This window comes from Rana temporaria, chromosome 3, assembly GCF_905171775.1.
Source record: "Rana temporaria chromosome 3, aRanTem1.1, whole genome shotgun sequence".
Taxonomy (NCBI): domain Eukaryota; kingdom Metazoa; phylum Chordata; class Amphibia; order Anura; family Ranidae; genus Rana; species Rana temporaria.
This window is the reverse complement of record NC_053491.1, coordinates 393220530-393242690: the sequence shown is the minus strand read 5'-3', so window position 1 is coordinate 393242690 and position 22161 is coordinate 393220530. Positions and strand designations below refer to the sequence as shown.

The 22161-nt window shown below is 46.2% G+C and overlaps 1 protein-coding gene across 1 annotated transcript in view; it reads right to left on the bottom strand.

The window, feature by feature from the left end:
- EFCAB6 (EF-hand calcium binding domain 6) overlaps positions 1-22161 on the bottom strand; it is a 257858-nt gene that overhangs the window by 178150 nt on the left and 57547 nt on the right. Inside the window, exon 8 of the mRNA XM_040345822.1 lies at positions 14249-14367. Coding sequence (XP_040201756.1) covers positions 14249-14367 — 119 coding nt within the window. The remainder of the gene's footprint in view (positions 1-14248; positions 14368-22161) is intronic.

Sequence of the window (22161 nt, the reverse complement as noted above, 5' to 3'; positions counted from 1 at the left end):
ACGATGGTAAATCCTACGTGAGGTAGACTTCCGTGCACGCAGCATGGTAGAGACCACCGAGCCTGATAGGCCTCGGCCCTTCAGTACCTGGCTCTCAACAGCCACGCCGTTAAAGCCAGCGACTGTAAAGCAGGGTGGAAGATCGGACCCTGCTACTGAAGATCTTCTCTCAGGGGTAGACGCCAGGGGGCGTCTGCCACCAGACGCACAAGGTCCGCGTACCAGGAGCGGCGTGGTCAGTCTGGGGTGATCAGGATTGTTGGAATCCCCTCGGCTTTCACTCTGACGCATCCGCCCACAGGTCCTTTGACCTGGCCACGAACCGTGGCACCTTCCGATTGAGACGGGACGCTAGGAGGTCCACGTCTGGAGTGCCCCACTTTAGGCACAGACTCCGAAACACCTCCGGGTGAAGTGATCATTCTCCTGGGTCCAGTGTTTGGCGACTCAGGTAGTCGGCTTGCCAATTCTGTACTCCCGGAATGTACACAGCCGATAGAGCCGGAACGGATCTTTCGGCCCACCGAAGGATGTGCGCGACTTCCAGCGCTGCAGCCGAGCTTCGTGTTCCTCCTTGATGATTGACGTACGCCACGGTCGTGGCATTGTCGGACTGGATCCTGACCGGTCGGCCCTGCAGCTCCAGGGACCACCTGGCAAGGCACAGCTTGATTCCTCTGAGCTCCAGAACATTGATTGGAAGGCGGGACTCCTCCTGAGTCCAGCGCCCCTGGGCTGACTGGGTGCCCCAAATGCCCCCCCCCAGCCGGAGAGGCTGGCATCCGTCGTGACCACTGTCCATTGGCACGGCAGAAAAGTCTTCCCGGTCCAAAGCACCGGAGACGTCAGCCACCAAACCAGAGAATACTTGACCAGTTGACTCAACTGAATCTGGTAATCCAGAGAAGACGGGAGTTTGTCCCAACGTGACAGAATCTCCTCCTGTAGTTCCTTGGTGTGGAATTGGGCATAAGGAACAGCCTTGAAAGAGGCCACCATCAGACCCAGAACCCTCATGCAGAATCGAAGAGAAAAACTCTCGCCTCCGCGGAATCCAGGACTAGTCCTAGGTATTCCAGACGCAGAGACGGAACCAACACCGACTTCTGGATATTCAGAAGCCAGCCGAACTCTTGGAGAGTCTGACACGTGATAGACACGTCCTCTTCTAACTCTGAGCCTGAGGAAGCTCTCAGGAGAAGGTCGTCCAGATATCCCACGATAGCGCTCCCTCAGCAGGGCCAGTATCGGGGCGAGCACCTTGGTGAAAACCCGTGGTGCCGAGTCCAGGCCGAACGGGAGGGCCACAAATTGAAAGTTGTCCTCTCTGATCGCAAAGCGCAGAAACCTCTGGTGCTTTGTGCAAATGGGAACATGTAGGTATGCGTCCATGATATCCAAGGACGCCATGAAGTCCCCCTGATGGAGTGCTGCTATTACCGAGCGAATCGACTCCATCCGGAATTTTTGGACCTTGACAAAGCAATTGAGGGCCTTGAGGTCCAGGATTGGACGGACCCCTTCCTTCTTGGGTACTACAAACAGATTGGAGTAAAATCCCTGAAACCGTTCCAACGAGGGAACAATCACTACCCTGACCAGAAGATCCTGGACAGCCCCTGACAGAGCCTGCCGGCGAACCGGAGGAAGCTGGAGGTTGGAAGGAAAAAATCTGTTTGGTGGACAAGAGAGAAACTCTATCTTGTACCCCGAGGAAACTACTTCACAAACCCAACGGTCGGAGAGAAGAGACCTCCACCGAGCCGCGAATTCGCGAAGCCGGCCCCCCACCCGAGACACGGCGGGGGCAGACCTTCATGCGGAAGCAGGTTTGTCCACATGTTTGTTAGGCTTGCAGAACCAGGGGCGCTTCTGCCCTGCAGCAGGCGCCTTAGCACCTTGCAAACTTTTTCCCGGCGCACTGGGCGCACGAAAAAAACGCTTTGGGGTAGTAAAAGAGGGCCCTTGCCCTTCCCAGACTGTGGGAGCAGTGTGCTCTTACCACCTGTGGCATCCTTAATGATGTCATCCAGGGACGCCCCAAAAAGCCGCTCACCCTTAAAGGGTAAATCCACCAAGGCCTTCTTGGAGGATTGGTCCGCAGACCAGCATTTCAGCCACACAAGGCGGCGTAGTATCATCGCATAGGCGGAGGCTCTGGAAAGCAAGGGAAGTGCATCCAGGGCCGACTCACAGACAAATTTTAGACCCTGAACCAATTGTTCAGCCAGGTCCTTGCAGGTCTCGGAAGCATCCTGCTCCTCCAGCTTCTGCAGCAACAACTTCGCCCGTTCAGTCAGTGTCTGCGACACCAGAGACTCGGCCACAACCAGTCTCACAGCCGAACCCACAACTGTGAACATAGAGCGGGCCACAGCCTCCACTCACCTATCAGTGGGGTCCATAAAAGCGGGAGCCCCTTACACAGGCAATGTGGTGGCTTTACTCAGTCTGGACACAGGAGGGTCCACTGATGGAGGAGAGACCCACTTTTTCAAAAAGTCCTCCTCAAAGGGATAACCGACCGCAGAGTCTTTAGGAACAGCAAAAACTTTCTGTGGCATGTCCCATTCCTTACATAGCAATTGTTTCAAATATGGAACACAGGGAATTACTTTTGCGGTGCTGGGCGGTTTGCGGAACCCAAAAGGGATCGGCACATCCAGTGCCCCCGCCAAATCCTCAAGTTTATGAGTATTACGCACCGCAGAAATAGGAGCTCCAACAAATTCCCTATCATTTACTGACCCTGAGGCAGAGTCATCCTCACAGTCCGTGTGGGTTAAGCCTGCATCATCTGACATGACAGAACCAGATCCTGAAGCAACAGCAGGCAATGAGTCTGTGTCAGAGATATCCCCAGAAGCAGGCTCAGGGAGGGGGCACTTTTTACCCCCCTTCTGGGCACTAGCTGCTTCAAACCTGGCGAGAAACGCCTCAAGGACAGCCGACATTGCCTCAACAGATGCGGCAGGGGCAGGGGGATTAAAGTATAAATCAGGCATTGCTGGGGCAGAAACACCAGGTTCAGGTTCCATGTTGCCCCACCGCTGTGTACTGCAAGACAGAACAACTCACCGGTCACCTCCTGGCTGCAAAAATAGAAGCAGAGGCCTCCCAGGGACTCACCACCCCACCCGGCTGCAGAGAGAGCTGAAAACCTGAGGTGTGCTCTGATGTGCTGGCTGTGCTGCGTCTGTCACCTTAGGGAAAATTTGCAGCGTTTTGCAGCGCTAAAACTGACACAAGAGGCCAAGACATTTCCAAGATGGCTGCCGTCTAAAGGTAAAAATCACCAGTGGGCTACAGGAAAATGGCCGCCGAGCAATGTAAACCGCGACCACGGCAAAATGGCGGCCGTGGCGCAGTTTAAAATCCCCAGTGATGCACCAAACACCTAACACTACACAGCAGCACACAGCAGCACCTCCCAGAGTAAAACACAGTCCCCCACAACACACGGGCCCCGGTGGTAATAAAGAAACCCCAGGAGGCACCCCCTTCACAGCCGCTACCCAGTCTGGGGAAGGAGGGAGAGGAAAGGGAGAGAGGAAAGCAGGGCAGACCCTCAGTCGACCTCCCCAGGGAAAACACCAGCCATACCACCTTGCCAGGGCAAGGGGCCACTACTTACCCTTCCTGCGACTACCGGCTGGAGGTATCCCGGACAGAACCAACGTCCACTAATGGCATGGCTGTCAGCCAGACACACTGTGACAAGGCCATAGAGACTGGTCATATGTGTGTCCTGGAACATGTAGTTCCCCGGCCGCCCCTGGAGCAATGGGGCCTGTCGTGGACGACCCAGAGCTGAGCTGAGGGCCGGCACACGGTCGTTCGCCGAACATGGACTACAAGAGTCAACACCCAGCCTGTCACCCAGTCGGCAGTTGATAGAAGAATCACAGGATTCAAAATGCAGGAACAAAATAATAAAAAGCGAAAAAATCTCCAGAGTACAGGGACTCCAGAGCGCCTGTCCTCTCCTGACGTTAGGCAGAAAGAAACGGTCGTTTCAGCTTTTCACATTAATGAGGACATTGTTCTTCCATCCTTATGTCCTCGGCCGAAAAACCAGAAGGAGGCCACTTTATATTCCCTGGATGTGGTTCGGGCCCTACAAGTGTACTTATCTGCTACGGCTCCGTTCCGGAAGTCGGACTCACTGTTCGTGTCGGTGGCTGTTCCTAAAAATGGCCTGGCTGTCTCGTCGGCCACCATTTCTAGGTGGATCCGACAGGTTGTGATTCAGGCCTATGCCCTGAAGGGGTGGGCGCCTCCCTTTCGGGTTACGGCGCATTCGACCAGGGCGATCAGGGCCTCTTGGGCTTTCCGGCATCAAGCCTCTGTGTTACAGGTGTGTAAGGCAGCGAACTGGTCGTGGGTCCACACTTTTTCAAAGTTTTATAAGGTGGATGTGAGTGCATCTTCTAAAGCCTCTTTCGGCCGCAAGCTGTTACAGGCGGCAGTTTAAAGTTGGAGTTCCTCCGTTGAGTAACTCCGGTTTTGTTTGGGGTGTAGCTTGGTTTGCTGTGTTGTTTTTCCCACCCCTCAAATTTTTTGAGGCTGCTGTGTCCGTCCATGAACGGAAGAGAAAAATAGGATTTTTGTACTCACTGTAAAATTCATTTCTCTGAGTTCATGGACGAACACAGCACCCACCCCTCATTTTGTTTGTACTGCTTGTTACGAACTGGAGCTGCTAGAGCAGGGTGTGGGTTATACCCGGGGAACCACACCCCCTGGGAGGAGCTGCACTGAGGAAAGTGTTGTTAACACTTAAAGTGCTTTGTTTCTGCCTAACTCTCCTGGAAGGAAGCGGATATAACCCTAAGGTCAAAGGCTGCTGTGTCCGTCCATGAACGGAAGAGAAAGCCGTCGTTTTTTACATTGTTTACGTAAGTCGTGCGTGAATGGGGCTGGGCGTAGGTTACGTTCACGTCGAAGGCATTGAGCTGTCGTATCTTAGGGAGTATATGCGACGTGATTCTGAGCATGCGCGCGCATGCGCCATTTGTTCGGCCATTCATTTACATGGGGTCACGGTTCATTTAAATGTATCACGCCCACTACCTTCCTACTTTGAATTAGGCAGGCTTACGCCGGCCCATTTACGCTACGCCGCCGTAACTTAGGGAGCAAGTGCTTTGTAAATACTGGTCTTGCCTCTCTATGTTACGTCGGCGTAGCGCATATGAGATGCGCTACGCCCGCTCAAAGATACGCCGATGTCTGTGAATCCGGGCCATTGCATCCAATGTGTAATCAAGGGACATATTCCAATCATCAAACAACTACAAATGTAACTTTGATACAAAGTGATAGAATGTCAGAGATAGGCAACAAAAACACAAGTATGGGGAACATAAACAGCAATTTTATTGAATCTATCCCTCACTCCCACAGGCTTCCTCCCAGCTGCATAACCAAACACCACAAAACCGCTTCTCTTCAATGCTCCATTGGTTACAGGCACTCTGACATCATAATGTACAATGCAGGACCAGTAGTGAGGACATTGAAGGTCCACCCATAACACAGAGCATCAAAGGGTAGAGGAGAGAGCCGGTGCTCTGTCAAAAGAGCCAACTTGTCAAAATCTGCAATTACGTCACTTCCCGTGACTCTACAGCAGCTGTAGTTCCAGATTTTGTCGAATTGGCTGGTTTGATAGAAAACCAGCAGCGTATACACTACAGTAGACGATATAATGAGTAAACATTGTTAGTAAGACGCCCATGCTAATAACTAACAACATGACCGCCTCCAAGGTGGCAACAACTTTTTTTCTCCTTAGCTGGTGTTCTGTCAAAACAGCCAACCCTCATGTACCGTAGTGTATACGCTGCCAGTGTTCTGTGAAGGCGGCCAACCCGTCATGTACTGTAGTGTATATATGCTGCCGGTGTTCTGTGAAAACGGCCAACTCGTCGTGCACCGTAGTGTATGCGCTGCCAGTGTTCTATGAAAACAGCCAATTCGTCAAAATCTCCAATTACAGCTGCTGGAGAGTCACTGGAAGTGACGTAATTGGCTCTTTTGGTAGAACACCGGCTGCCAGGGAAGCACGGGATATGGTCATTAAAACAGCCCTCTAATATTCCCCTAGAAAACAAGAAATTAAACTTTGCAGTGCAGAGGGAGCCTCACTGCAAGAGTTTAACAAAAGTTAACCTTTAGGCTGGGTTCACACCACTGCGAATTGGATGCAGGTTCCTAGAATCCAATTTGCAATAGCAGGAGATTTTGACCGGCTCTCTATGGAGCTGGTTCACATTTTTCAAATTTTTCTGGTGCAAATTACAGTCTTTTTGTCCGTTTCAGGTCCAAATTCAGCCCAAAATTCGGGCTCAAATCACACCTAAAACGGTGAACCAGGATGCACCGGACCCCTGCTGGGAGCTGCATGTGGCTCATATATGAACCCAGCCTTAAAGTATATACATACTGACAATTACAAAACAGAAAACTCACATTCACAAATAAAAGCAAACACAGCACACGGATATAAAATATGAAGAAAAAAAAAGACACTCACTTAATCATTTCTTGTAAGCTGTGGAACCAATTTATGTACCAGATGTTGCAAAAACAAGTTAAATAAACACCCATTAATGTTGTACTCCAGACAAATATAAAAAGCCACCCTTTAGTCCAGCTATTTATTCATTAACAAAAATAATGTAATGTAAACCATGATAGTAAAACTGCCTGATGCCTGTCTTTATATTATCTGTCAGGGTTTAACATCTGTCTATGTCCCCATAGGGGTAATTTGGCCTCACTTCCTGTCCCTATACTACCAGATAGTTCTGTTGATATTTATGAGATATATTTAGGAGCATAGAAGCTCACTTCTCCTGCGATTTCAAGACAAAGAAAGTTTGCTTAAAAGCTCAACTGAACCCTAGGTTGTCATTGTAATGAAGTCAGGCTGCCATGAAGTAAGGTGTTTTATATGGGTTTTTGCATTTGCTATTGCAGCAAGCCTCATGTCAAACCACCCCGTGGCATGTTAGAGATCCGGACTGCTGCCTTCCGCTTCACTTGAACATCAGACTTATCAGAATGCTGCTGCTTATTCTCTCTCTTTCAATCAGCAGACTGGGGTGAATATATTCAGGGATGAGCTTGGCCATGTTTGGATCCAAGTCTGAACCCACCTGAGTGAGCCCACCAGGAAGCTTTTACTGTACTGGGTCAATAATAAGCAGTCAAGGCATTCCCCAACTTCTGAGGCATACCCATATAGTACCCTATAGTACCCATAGTATATGAGCATCTGTGGGGCAGGGAAATGCCGCAGGTTACAGATGAATGACCCGGTTCAGGTGACATTTTCTTGGTTGGCTAAACTCCCACGCATGATTATTACTTATAGGAAACCCTATATTAAGACTTACCTATAGATATTGTAAATATCCCCTAAACGTTGCACGTTTAGGGGGCATTTACTGTACATGCAGCCAGTGATGTCATCGGCGCATGCACTCAAAAGGAAAGGCATACCCATAATGTGCCATAAACGACAGCTCCCGCACGCGTGCACAGAAATGACGTCATTGTGGCTACTCACAGAGCCGGAGTCCGCGGACCCGGAAGGAAGACCGAATGAAGATGGAAGCGCCTTTAGCGGTGACAGTGCACCACTGGAGGGCTTTGTTCGAAGGTTAGTCTCACATAATGTACTAGTAGGCGATGCATTCTAGAACATTATGACATTGTCTTGCAGGTTAAAGAAAAAAAAACAACAGTGATTTACTACCGCTTTAAGATAGAGCTCTACTGCTGATGCTGCAATGAAGGTCAAGAATTCAGTAGTTCCTGGATCAGAAGACAGGCTACACAGACTTGCTAATCTTTTTGCAGATAAAGTAGTATTAAAACCAAAAGCCAACATTTATTTTATTGCAGCTTGCCAATTCTTAGATGTGATGGCTGCATTTGTTTTTCCTTTTTTATGCCCCGTACACACGATCGGAAATTCCGACAGCACAAGTCAGATGTGAGCTTTTGGACGGAAATTCGGACCGTGCGAATGCTCCATCTGACTTTTGCTGTCGGAATTTCCACCAACAAAATATTAAGAACTGGTTCTCGAATTTACAGAAGAAAATAATTTGTCTGAAGCAATTCCGACACTCAAAATTCCAACGCATGCTCGGAAACAATTCAACGCAAGCTCGGAAGCATTGAACTTAATTTTCTCGGCTTGTCATAGTGTTGTACGTCACCGCTTTCTTAACGCTCAAAAGTTCAGAGAACTTTTGTGTGACCGTGTGTATGCAAGCCAAGCTTGAGGGGAATTCCGTCGGAAAAACCATCCAAGGTTTTTCTGACGGAAAATCCAATCGTGTGTACGCAGCATTAGGCTTTCTTTTTTCCATTTTCATTTGGTGATCCAACCAGTAAGTCTTGAGTTTTTCAAAAAAAACGATCTCTCCTTCAGATGTATCGGTTAAGTCGGCCATAGACGATTCGAACTTTGACCAGTTCAGCAGGGAATGGTCGGGATTTGAACCATATATGGGCAGGCTGAATGTACCCAAGTCGACCCATCAATCGCATTGGGTACAACCAGCATGTTGGATTTGTGGCCGCTACCAAAAATCATAGCTCCCCCTGCCAGGAGAACACAATAGCTCCACGGGAGGGATTCTCCCATCAATACTGACTGTGTTGATGGGGGAATTGATTGATTTTATTTCCTGTAGCTGGCTTTACAGAGTTGAGATAAACGCAGCCACCACAACTAATGATTTTTAAGATGCAACAGTAAATTTTTGGTTCTGGGTTTAATACTGCTTTAAAACAGTTCCCATGTTGGTATTTCATCTTTGGATTCAGCTGCTTGCTTAGACTTCAGCTTTAATCACTTAAGGACCAGGCCATTTTTTGGGATACGGCACTGCATCAATTTAACTGACACTTACGCAGTCATGTGACGCTGTACCCAAACAAAATTTACATCCTTTTTCTCCCACAAATTGAGATTTCTTTAGGTGGTATTTAATCACCTCTGCGGTTTTTATTTTTTGCCCTATAAACAAAAAAAGACCTAAAATGAAAAAAGGAAAATTATATTTTTTACTTTTTGCTATAATTAATATACCCCCCAAAGAATGTTAATTAAATATTTTTTCATCAGTTTAGGCCAATATATATTCTTCTACATTTGTATTATTATTATTTTTTCTTACTAGTAATGGCGTGATCAGCATTTTTTAGCAGGACTGCGACATTGCGGCGGACAGATCGGACAATTTTTTGGGACCAGTGACATTTATACATCGATCAGTGCTATAAAAATGCACTGATTACTGTATAAATGACGCTGCCATGGAAAGGGTCAACACTAGTGGTGATCAAGGGGTTAAATGTGTTTCATCGGTAGGTGTTTCTAGCTGTGGGGGGAATGGACTGACTGGGAGTAGAGAGAGATTGCTGTTCCTAATCACTAGGAAACGACGATCACTGTACTTCCCTGACAGAATGGGTATCTGTTTGTTTACATTGACAGATCCCCTTTCTGGCTCTCTGTGGAGCGATCATAGGTGGGCGGCGGACATCTCGGCCACCGGCCACACGCATCTGCTCCCCCTAGCAGCTGTAAAAACGGACCGACGTACAGCTACAGCAATTTGCGGGAATGAGCTCTGTTTGCAATAGAGTGGAAAGGGATTAGAACACCTGTCAGTTTGTATTGCTGTAGTATTGCTAGTATTTGGACTGGTTCCCTTAGAAGCCTGAGGAGAAATTTAGAGATGAGTGGGTGAGGAGAAAAGGCGTAAGCCGTCTTGAAGTTCCAAGGACATGATAACGCGTCTACTCCCTCCGCTTGTGGGTGTGGAAGGCGAGAGAAGAACCTCCTGAGTTTAGTATTCTCCTGGGTAGCAAAGAGGTCCACCTGTGGGGTTTGCCATAGATGAAAAATTTGGTTGAACATGTGGGGGTGGAGTGACCACTCGTTGTTCCCAAATCTCCTCGATAAGACATCTGCCTCTGTGTTCATTTTGCTTGGGAGATATATATTGCTCTGAGGTCTACCAGGTTCCTTTCGGCCCAGACCATTACAGGTTTCACTTCCCTCAGAAGTGTTTTGCTGTGTGTGCCCCCTTGTTTCTGAAGATATGAAACTGCAGCTTTGTTGTCCAGGTGCAGAAGCACCCTCTGCCCCTTGATCTGAGGTGCAAAAAAGAGGTCAAGGCTAGAAATGCTGCTCTTATTTCTATCCCTCTGGTGGGAAAGGATCATCTTCCCTGAATCCTGAACTCTCTGCAATTGGCACCCCACCACTGACCACTTGCATCTGATGTAATTATGGTCCATGAGTGGGAACCCAAATAATGGGACCCTGGAGAGATTCTCTAGATTTGTCCACCAGCGCAGGCTCCTGGTCATTCGCATCGACAACAGAATTGTCTGAGATAAATGTTGCCTTTTCCATTGTGTTAGGAATCCTGTCTGGAAGTGCCTCAGATGCAAGTAATATCATGGGACGAGTCGTATGCACAAGGACATCATGCCTATAAGGCTCAGACACTGTGAGGCTGATAAATGGGACCTCTGTATGGTCTTTGACATTTTTTGAATGATGCCCTCCATCTTTGGTTGAGGTAAAGAGACTGAGCCCAGATCTGTATTGAACATTGCCACTAGGTAAATCATTTTTTGTATTGGAACTAGTTGGCCCTTTCGGTAATTCACCAACCATCCCAGCTCCGATAATGACTGCAGAAGAATTTCTCTGTGGGCTATAAGTTGATTTGTGTTGTTTGATAGTAAGAGGATATCGTCCAGATAGTGATAAATTCTTAATACCCTCTCTCTTAGAGGGGCCAGGAAAGATATCAGCACTTTTGTAAACACCTGAGGGGAGGTGCACAGCCCCGAAGGGCAGAGCCATAAATTGCAGGTAGACACAACCCACTCCGAACCTTAGATACTTTTGAAAAAATGGTAGAACAGAGACATGGAGATAAGCGTCCTGCAGGTCTATTGATATCAACCAATCTCCTGGTTGTATGGCTTGGATGATTGTTTCAAGCGACTCCATCTTGAAACTCTAGAGATGGATGTACCTGTTGAGTCTCTTCAAATCTATTACAGGTCTCAAGTTTGCTGTTTTCTTCTGCACCAGGAGGAGGGTGGAATAGAAACCTGTAAAATGTTCCGATGGGGGGGCAGGTGCTATATCACATGTATGCTGCCATGGAGGCACCAAGAAAGTCTGGATTTTCATAGCCGTTGGGCAGACTGATGTTATATTATGGGAAACGTGTCTGTCAGGTATGTCCCAACGTTTCTGCTTTAAAGTTTTAATCTTTCACACTTCTTTAGTTCAGTATGTCTGAACACCATCATTATTCACTAGAAAAGAGAAACAAGATGCCGCTCCCTGTGCCAATAAACACCAGAAATTAATTACAAGATCTTCTGAAAACGTTATTCCCGATGGTTGAAGACTTTGTTGTTTACTTAGCAGTATATCACTATCAAGGAAGTGTCAGAAAACAAATATACAAATGAGAACTGGAGAAAGAAAAATCAGAAATTCAAAAATATTTCTAATAAAAGGATGCTGAAATGATGAAAGACCTGATTGGTTGCTAGGGGCAACTGCTCCACTTTTGTTCCTGTACCTGTCCATCCAGAGGTTACAGATGTTGAAAGGTATTGTTGCAACCACTTCATCCATGTTATTATTTTTTTTGGTTCATAAGTGGGCTTGTTGACACCTTAACAAATCAAGTGTTAAGCTCTTAAGAACAGACAGCTGGACACTATAGATTGCGGGAATTTTTGCCATTCTAAAAAATAGAATTAAAAAAATGTAAGGTCAGGGACTGATGTTGGACAAGAAGTCCTGGCTTGTAGTTCATACCAAAGGTGTTCAGTAGGTTTGAGGTCAAGGCTCTGTGGAGGCCAATTCATTCTCAATAAACTCATCAAACTTTTGTCTTTAGGGAGCTAGCTTTGTAAACAGGGAAACAGTCATCCTTGAACAGAAAAGGGCCTTCCCAAAACTGCTGACACAAGGTAGGAAGATCACAATTGTCTAATATATCTTTGTATACTGTGACATTAACTAGACCCTTCACTAGACACTACTGAACATCAATCATTTGGAGAAATCTCCACAAAACTTTTGAGTAAATACTGTAATGTTCCTGATTTTGAGCACTACTTGGGATCACATGGCCTTACCAAAGATCCTTATTTATGTATAAGAGCTTTGGGGAGCCGTTTTCTGTGTAGAGCAGGGGTCCTCAAACTTTTTAAACAGGGAGCCAGTTCATTGTCCCTCAAACTGTTGGGGCGGCAGATCAATTTAGCCTGATCAGTGTTCATCAGTGCAGCCGGAACAGTGCTCATCAGCGCAGCTTCACCTGTGCACAACTATGCAGCCACACCCGTGCACAACCATGCAGCCATACCCATGCACAACAATGCAACCACACCCGTGCACAACAATGCAGCCACAAATGTGCACAACAATGGAGCAGAGATGTCAAGATCGGGGCAGGCCGGGAGTACTAGAAAAACATCAGCTAGATCCTTTGGGGCGAGGCAGGCCAGCCGACCAGTCTCAGATAGCCTCGGGGACAGAATGAACTGATGAGTGTGACCTGGGTGGTCAATGCAGCTCAGAGAGCCCAGGAGATGGCGGCAGGCCGCGAGTATGCAGCCGGCGGCGGGCCGAATGAGTGGACTGGCCAGGAAATAGTCACAGGGATCAAAGCATCCTCCGCCGAGGCTCGATTGGACTCCCCCCCCCCTGAGCCAAGTAAATGACCGTAACCGACCCCCGGCCCGTAGTTTGAGGACCCCTGATGTAGAGGGACAGTTTCCAACATTTAGGAAAATCTCCATGCGTGAGGTTCTTAATTCTTCTCTTTTTCAAAGGTTCTGGAGTACCATACTTGCCCCAATGTCATTGTTGACTAAACAAATCCCATGCGTATCTTCGTCATGAGAAAACTAGTAAATATCTTCCTTCCTGTAAATACCTGCTCTTCTATGGCCACCTATGACGTCCACTATGTCTCATTCTATCAACATGCCTAAAACCAGACTTGTTTTTTCCCTATAAGTAATGAAATATTTAATTTTCAAGCCAGCACTGGGAGTTTTTTCAACAGAATTTAATTGTTCTCTCTGGGTAACTCTGTAAGGTGTCCAAACACATAAAAATGCAAATTAATCATTCTTCCAATTGTAATCATATCAGAAGAAAATTGTAGAACGTGCCTGCATAAGATATGATCCTAAATTCATTGTAAGAGTGATTGCGTCACAAGACGCCCCGATAAGCAGGATGGGAACTATAGCCATGTCTGTTGATCAAACTAAAAGGTGTAAATGACCATTCTTTTACAGGTCTGTAATTGCACAAGGAAAATTCCAGTGTGTTGTACCAACAAATAAGATCTTCAAATAAGGAAATGTTTAAATGTGTTTCAGGTAAATTGCCAGAACAACCTACTTACTATTGGCTGCAACAGCAGTTCAGGTGTTTCCTCATTTGCGGCTAACAGTGGGTAAGGCATTTGTTGCTTTGGTTTAATAAGTGGGGCTTAGTAAGATGACATTACCCTGATTCCAATGTGTCCATAAAATACACATTACATTTGTTCTAAGGGATCTAGTTTTACCATAGTAGCTAAGAGCTGATGCCTTGGAGCTATGTGGCATAAACAGTGTGAATGAAGTGTCTCAGCAGGGGCGGACTGACCATTCGGGGACTCAGGCACTGCCCGAGGGCCCCATGCCACTAGGGGGGCCCCATCAGGGTTGCCAGCCTCAGTTAAAACTAGGGACAATATGTAAAAATCGGTGTTTTTTTTTTTAAATCCCAAGATTATAGCTGCCTCGCCTCTCCGGTACCTTTTCAGTCTGCGTATGTGTATTCTGTGTGTATACTGTGTGTGTATATTGTGTGTCTGTGTGTGTACAGTATACTGTGTATGTATACTGTATATGTATTATGTTTTCCCATAATCTATTGCCCGGGGGCCCCATAATCTCCTATTGCTCGGGGGCCCCATGAGTTGTCAGTCCACCCCTGTGTCTCAACATGCTCCATGTCTATATATAATATGAGCCCAGTATACTGATGGCCCACCAGTTTCAAATATCAGTCCCAAAAGCATGTAATAAATGCTCAAATGATCACATTAAAATAGAAAAATTATACTTTAAAGAAAAAAAATGCCTGGTACCTTTTCAGAAGCACCAGCTTCCTTACCTTGAGCAACATTTTCTTGTACTGATTTGTTTTGCTGCTCTACATTAATCCCAAGGTTTCGTAGCAGTTCTTTGTAGTCCAGAGTGTGTTTTTTGCTTATACAATATCGGTTCCAAAGCCTAAAGAAAAGCAATACAAAACAGCATTCAGTTTAGAACTTAAGTGTCAACCTGGAATACAGAAACATCCTGGAAGGTTATGTGTTTTTTTTTCTTCTAAACTGGACCTAGAGCAGTTTAGAAAAGTGATTCTCAACCTTCTAGGGCCGTGACCCCTTGATAAAATTTCCCAATTTGTGGGGACCCCTAACAGTAAAATTATATTCGTAGTGTGGGTTGTCAGCACCCAAGGCAAGACAAGTAATTTACGCCCCTAACCCACAGACATTTAGCGCTCCCTGAGTCCTTGTAATGGCAACTATAATCGCAGGTAGTGTCACTGTCTCCGGCTTCACTGTGTCTCCAGCTCTGTGGTGTCTCGTAGCAGTGACGCATATGCCGAAATCAGGAGATAGGGTCTCCTCTAGCCCCTCCCACTTCACATTCCTCACCAGTCAGCTGACCTCTAGTCTTTGCCCCCCCCCCCAGCCATGCTGTAAACTGAATGGGCACCTGCGAAGAGGCTGAGTGGGCAGCTGCGGGCTCCAGGAACAGCCCAGATGGGTGGCCACATGCTCCAGGGATAGTCTTGCTGGGTGGCTGCAAAACTGCTGGGAGAGTGATACGGGCTTCAGGAACAGCCCAGGATTCGATGACCCCTGGTAAATCATCATTTGACCCCCAAGGGGGTCCTGACCCCCAGGTTGAGAACCACTGCCCTAGAGTAAGCATTATGATTGGTCATTATGGTCAGCACCATATATGAGAGAAGGCCAATAACTTCTTACCCTCAGCATGATCTAGATGTGCTTGGAATTGGAAATGTTGCAGGTTTATAGGTGGATATCTTATTAATATGCATGCTGTAAAGATGAATACCAAGCCGTGATTAGGTTCCTCCCTCTTCAAGGGAAATCTGCCCAAATATTCCATGAAGAGATGTCAGCTGTGTATGGAGAGCATTGTCCATCATATGAGACTGTCAAATGATGGAAGAGAGTATTCAAGTGTGGTCGCACCAATATAGAGGATCACTCAAGGGAAGGTTATACGTCAAGTGCCACAGAACCAAGTGTGGAGGTGAAAGTTGAGTAGCTAGAGCTTGAAGATAGATGTGTGACTATTAATTTCTTATCTAGGGAGGTGAACATTAGTAGACGGAATTTTTTCATCAGATATTCCGACCGTGCGTGTGCCCCATCTGAGTTTTTCCATTGGAAATTCCGACGGACTTAGAAAGAGAACATGTTCTCCTTTTTTCCAATGAAAATCGCAAATTCCGTTCATCTGTATGGAACTCCGACGGAGAAAAAAAACATGCTTGCTCAGAATCAAGTCGATGCCTGCTCGGAAGCATTGAACTTAATTTTTCTGGGCTCGTCGTGGTGTTGTATGTCACTGCGTTTTGGACGGTCGGAATTTGGTGTGACAGTGTGTATGCAAGACAGCTTGAACGGAAATTCTGTCAGAAAAATCAGTCAGAGTTTATCCCAACGGAAATTCCGATCGTGTGTACGGGGCATTAAAGGTCAGTTCCACAGTTCCACAGATGTGAGAAGTGTGTAACCATAGGAGGTGGATATGTAGAGAAGGAAGAGTCAGTGGACTACTTTCAGTTTCCTAGCACATCTGGATCTTGGTGAGGGGAAGAACTTATTAAACAATTATATGCATCATGAAGATTTGCCATTATTAAATGGTGCTTAAAAAAAATATATATATATATATATATATATATATATATATATATATATATATATATATATATATATATATATTCAAGTTAGGCAATTGAATGATCAGTGAAAAACAAAATGTGCAGAGTTTGTTAACTCATAGCTACCAGTCAGAAACCATCTAACATCATGAAACTATGAAATGGTGATAATGAATTGTGTTTTGTAGCCACAGTAATAGATTTCAACTGGACAACAGTGTGAATTGGGCTTAATGCTGAAGTCATCAAAAATTGCTTTAAAATAAATCACAATAACTTGCAATATGTGCTCATTGAAAATACACTCCATACTTTCCTTTTACCTGAAACTGGAACATCAGCCAAAACCCTTTTTTTCAATTTTGGACCCATTTTTGGATATTTTGGGTTGATTTTCTATAGGCCCGTACACACGATTAGATATTCTGACAACAATTGTGTGATGGACGTGTTTTGTCGGATTAACCCGACTGTGTGTATGCTCTATCGGACAATTGTTGTTGGAAATTCCGACAACAAATGTTGGATAGCCATGCTCTCAAATGGTTCGACAACAAATGTGTTCGGTCGGATTATACGATCGTGTGTACACAAATATGTCGGACTAAAATCCAAAGTAAAAACACGCATGCTCCGAACCAATGCTAACCTTCAGACAGCAGTAGCAGAAGTTGCCAAAGGGTGACGCTAAAGAGCTGAAAAACAACGTCGTTTTGTGTATGTTGGCTGAAAAAGTTCTGCCGTCTGTATGCAAAACAAGTTCACTGCCAACGCGCTTTGGACAAAATTCCACGGATTTCTCAGATGGAAGTCCGATCGTGTGTATGAGGCTTTTGTGTGCTCACTATGGAGATTTATCTAGCTCAGTGATTACAGGGGAGAGAGAATTCTCTTTAAATGGGAAAAGAAAAAGCAATAACACCCTGCCAGACTTCTAACCTTTCTCTACATTTGGCTAAAGCTTTGCTTTAACATTAATATGTTTATCTGTAAATGGCTGTACATGGCTGTACTTGGTTAAACACATACATGCAAGTAGTGTGTTTCTTCCTGATCAGGCCACTGCATGCACGGGCGGTTAAATGCAGACGCAGCTCAGGCCTCCCTGTTCCCCTCACCATTAGTGACTTCACAGATCACCTAACCCTGCTCCTCTCTCCAGCTGTAACTCAGCAACAAAGCTGCCCCTGCTCTCCTCTTCAGTAGTGACTCTGCAGCTCTGGTTCCACTGTTCCCCTCACCAGAAGTAGCTCAGTCCTCCTTTCTTTTTCCTACCAGCAGTGACTCAGCAGCTCAGCTCTCCCTGCTCTCCCCTTCTAGCACAACCATTTCAGTCCCCCCCCCCCCCCACCCAGCAGTGACACAGCAGTTCAGCTCCCCCTGCTTACCCCTCCATCAGTGACTCAAAAGCTCAGTTCACTCTGCTCCAACCTCAGATTAGTGATCCAGAAGGTCAAGTCATGCTGCTCCCCCCTCCTAGCAAGAACTCAGTAGACTAAAGCTTGCCATACATTATACAATTTTCTTGTCCAATTTTCCTTTAACTATACCACAACCATATAATATGAGGTCAAACCTAAACACTTTCAATTTATATGCAATCAAGCAGGCCCTTGCACTACATAGTATAAGGTAAATTGTATAATGTATGGCCAGCTTTATAGCCTGTAATGTAAACACAAAGTAGGAGACCAGAGAGGAGAGAGCAGTGAGATTGGAGAGAGCTGACTTGGATGACTTCAGAACTGCTGCTGTGAAACTTGAGGATGAATTGCTCTACAATGCATCAGCTACAGAGGTTAATGGGAGCTTGTTTTAAACATGTACATATTTGAATGTCCATAGCCTGGCCACGGTTACACTTTAAAGTATGTTCTTTTATTTTTGATGAACACATCCCTTTTATTTTTACATTTCTATTTCAGTGGTTTTATCATATATTTTCTTTATCGCCTTACATGAAAGCATTTTTTTATTATAGTCATGAAAAGTTACGGCGCTGATACTTTTCACTGCTCTTTTTATTTGTGCTGCACATCGGATGCACCAGCTTGTTCTACAGCTCTACTGCTCAAGGGAGGACAGCTGCGATGCAGTGAATTGTCACCCCCCAAGCTTCACTCGCCCAGCACTCCTGGTCTCTCCTTTTAAATCCTTTTCCTTGTGTCTTAGCAGTTTAATTGAAAACCGTGCAGCCGTTTTATAATTTACTGCTTATGTGATTCTGGAATGGATACAAATTCAATTTAAGGATCTAAGCTGTTTTTCTGATCGTAGTGAAAAACGCTGGGTTTACTGTGAAATAAAACACTGCGCCGGGTTATTGCCTTCCTAATTTCATTATGCCAGCGGGATTTTGGGCTGGAGAATGGGGAGCTGTAAGACAGATTTCAAAATCTTTTATTATTGAATTAACTTATATCGTTTTATTCAGTAGGAGGAAAGAGGTCATGTTCCATTATTGACAGGACATCGCCCATTACACAGTTTTGTCACATTTAAAGGAAAGCTACCATCTGTTTGCTTTTCAGATATATACACTGTATGTGATTGTGGTAATCTAAAAGGGATTATATAATATTTTCAATATTTTTAGATATACATATTAGAGATCAGCAAGATGTAACACATTTTATTAATGTGTGGTATTCCTGAAAAAAAAAACCCTTGCTTCTATGTAAATCGATCCGTATTCCCGGCGGTCAAAAGTCTGCCGGGAAAACCGAGGGGAAAACCGAGAACCTGCTCGGTTGCTTTTCCCCATGTACACACCAGCCGGTTTTCCCGACAGGAAAACTGCCATGACAGCTTTGGTCAGGAAAACTGGCCATGTGTATGCTCCACTGCAGTGTTTCCCATAGGAAAACTGCCAAGCAAAAAAACGCAGAGAATCACGGCGGGAAAAAAGAGAACAAGTTCTCATTTTTTTGCTCGCAGGTTTTCCTGTCGGGAAAACTGCTAGAGAGCATACACACGGCCGGTTTTCCCGACCAAAAGCAAACATGGCAGTTTTCCCATCAGGAAAATCGATCGTGTGTACGAGGCATATGAGTTTGGTGAATCACTGAAAACAAAGTATTTGCAGCGTGACTTTGACCCGCCACAGGGAGTGTCGGCAAGGAAGGGAGCTCGTCCCATTCCTGTGATCACTTAAGGGAAAGAAAGGTCTCCCTGCAGCCGCACATCTGTGCTGTCCCTTGGATACAATTATGAGTGTATCGATAGCAACCTCATCCTGGACTCCAACCCAGCCACGCCCTAACGCATTTCGATCTGCCTCTCGGGACTTAGTCATGGGGATTCCCAGTGTGACTGATATCTTATCTCAACAGCTGTTAAAGCATATTTAACCCCCCCCCCCCCCAAAAAAAAACAGGGCATCTTACCGGACCATGTGGTGGCTGCATTTATTTTTTAGTCTTTTTTTACATTTTTCACCTGGTAATCCTGCCGATAACACACTTCCTGTCATAAGGTGGCTACACTCAGGCACTAAAGCTGGCCATACACAGATCAAATTTTGCCCTATCCTACTGAAGTCATGGATGCCACCATACAGCTCGACCAATTTCAATTAAGAAAGTATTTAGGTCGAAAAAAAGTTGGCAGAACAATTAATGCAACCAATCAGCTGCAGTCTCATAATACAATAGCTGGCATCAGGAGATTCGTCTCTTTATGCTGTCTAGCATGTATGGGTGAATCTATTGATTCACTCATAAAGAGGTGTATGGCCAGCTTAACTCACTCCACTACTGTATATCTACAGTATGTCCTCTCGTCCTCTCCATTATATGAGGAGGTGGGAGGATTAGTAATTTACAGAAAGTAGATCAAATTATATATCAGACAGGAGGCTTCGTATCTTATGCATATCTCTCTTTACTAAAGCTCATAGCAGAAATACATAAAAAACTTTATGGTAATCTAAAAATAAAAAATTCAAAAGGACTACCAATCCCAGCAGTCCCTGGGCCAACGTAGCCCCTCCCAGGCCTCAGCCTATATATGGGACTGTCTGAGGTAACCACATCCTCTTTCTTTCTGCTCATCGCAGGATTCAGATAAGTATTGATTGATATTGACAGACAGCTGTTTTGAGTGGCAGTGGGGTACCCCCCCTGCGTTTTTTCCCGTTTTCCACAGCTGTTTATTCATCTCACTATATTGTATAACTGTGTCTGCATGGTTTATTCACTGTCATTTTACTACTTGTAATAGCAATGTAATCCCCTTATTTCTGCGGTTTCCGGGTTATTTGCCCTATTTTTCCCTTGTGCTCCATCTGCACTCGCTGATCGTGAGGTGCGGACGCTGTCCCCCTCACTCGACCACTACATGGAGGTGTTTCCCCCCGCCCGTCCCTTCACCGCTTGCCTGTCAGCGCTCGCAGCTTGACAGGCAGCGCCATCTTCTTCCCTTCTCCTCACGTTCTCTCGCTGAGGAGGGGCGGGACTCGGCGGCAACCATCCAATCAGCGCTCTGGTAAGCGTAGTCTCGCGAGACTTCGCCCCAGAGCGCGAAAGTAACGCGGGCTTTCTCCCTCACACCGCTGCCATTGCAGGACGAGCGGTACATAGGTGAGGAAGCCTGCTGCGCTACTCCCGTTCTCCCCCCTTGTTAGCTTCTGCATTTGTGGATACTTGTTATCCACAACCCTCATAACCAACCAGACTTCTCTTTCTATGCTTACATAGCTGTAAGGATAGAACTTTGCACACGATTTTCACTGGTACATTAGAGTCTAAACTGACAACTAGTGACTAAATTGATTTAAAGAAATATATACATTGATATAAAGAGGGGCCAGTGATTTTAAAACGCCTGCAGGTTATACAATCATGTCTGAGGATAATTATACTGCCCCCCTTGCAGGGGAGGCTTTTACCCTGGATACCACTCAGTTCATGACGGCTGCTCAGATCCAAGATCTGATTAACATCTCTGTCCAGACGGCTCTGGCCTCGGCCATCCCGTCCACTGGAGCACATCCCTCAAAGCCTGCTACGATTAATCCGCCTCAAAATGGCGAACCGCCACATAAGAAAGGCAAAGTTTCTTTTAAACAGAAACACATTCTAGCAGCACCTGACTCCCCGACAGGGGAAGAGAATAATTTGTTTCAGGCAGTTCCCTCCCCGGCCTGCCAACCTCAGCATCCACCAGACTCTGACCGACCCCTGGGCCTCAGGGAGTTAAACATTAAGAGGCATCGGTCCTCTAGAAGGACTAAACCTGACTCCTATGTTGATTCCTCGGACGAGGACTCACCAGGTGCTTCAGGGAAAAGCGAGTCTGACGACTATGGGTCTGACGATGATAGACAGGATGCTGAGGATACGGCATTTCACTCCAATGCCAACCCTGATGCACAGGGAGAAAGCATTTTAGATGCCTTGGGGGAACCATTTTTCCACCCAGATGCCATCGCTCACCCGCGATCCGGCGATTGGTCCCCCTTACCTCACGTATCTCAGTACGTGGAGCTCTGGGCCAGGAAATCCCTGGACAGACACGCCCGCAACAAACTTCGGGCCGAGTGCCCTAGACCCTCTATCCCCAACAATGTGGTAACCACACCTGAGGTGGACCCCATGCTGGCCAAATATCTGGCAAAATCGGGGAAACTCCCCAAAAAAGGGATTGAGCGTTCCTTTAAATCTATCCAGGAACGCATCTTAGATCTAATGGGACCCCTAACTAAAATTCTGAATTTATCAGAACAAGCGGCCGCTTCGGGTCAACCGGTAGATTTAATGCAACTACGCGGCTGGGCTCAGAGGGCTATTTGCCTAGTAGGCACGGCTAACACCTCCTGCTCGGTGGAGAGACGCCGCTCCATCTTAATGCGGCTAGACCCCCAACTTTCTCACCTGGCCGAGACCGAACCCGGTCCGGCGGCAGTCGGTATGCTCTTTGGGGATAACCTCCTCAAAGACATCAATAAGTTTGTGGGACTTGATAAAGCCCAAACATCACTGAGAAAGTCAGGGGCCGTGAGAGTTTTCAACAGGGCCGGCAGAAGTAGAGGCCGATCTGCCGGCCGTGGGTCCACCTATAGGCCACAAAACAGACCAAACCCCCAATACCATTATCAG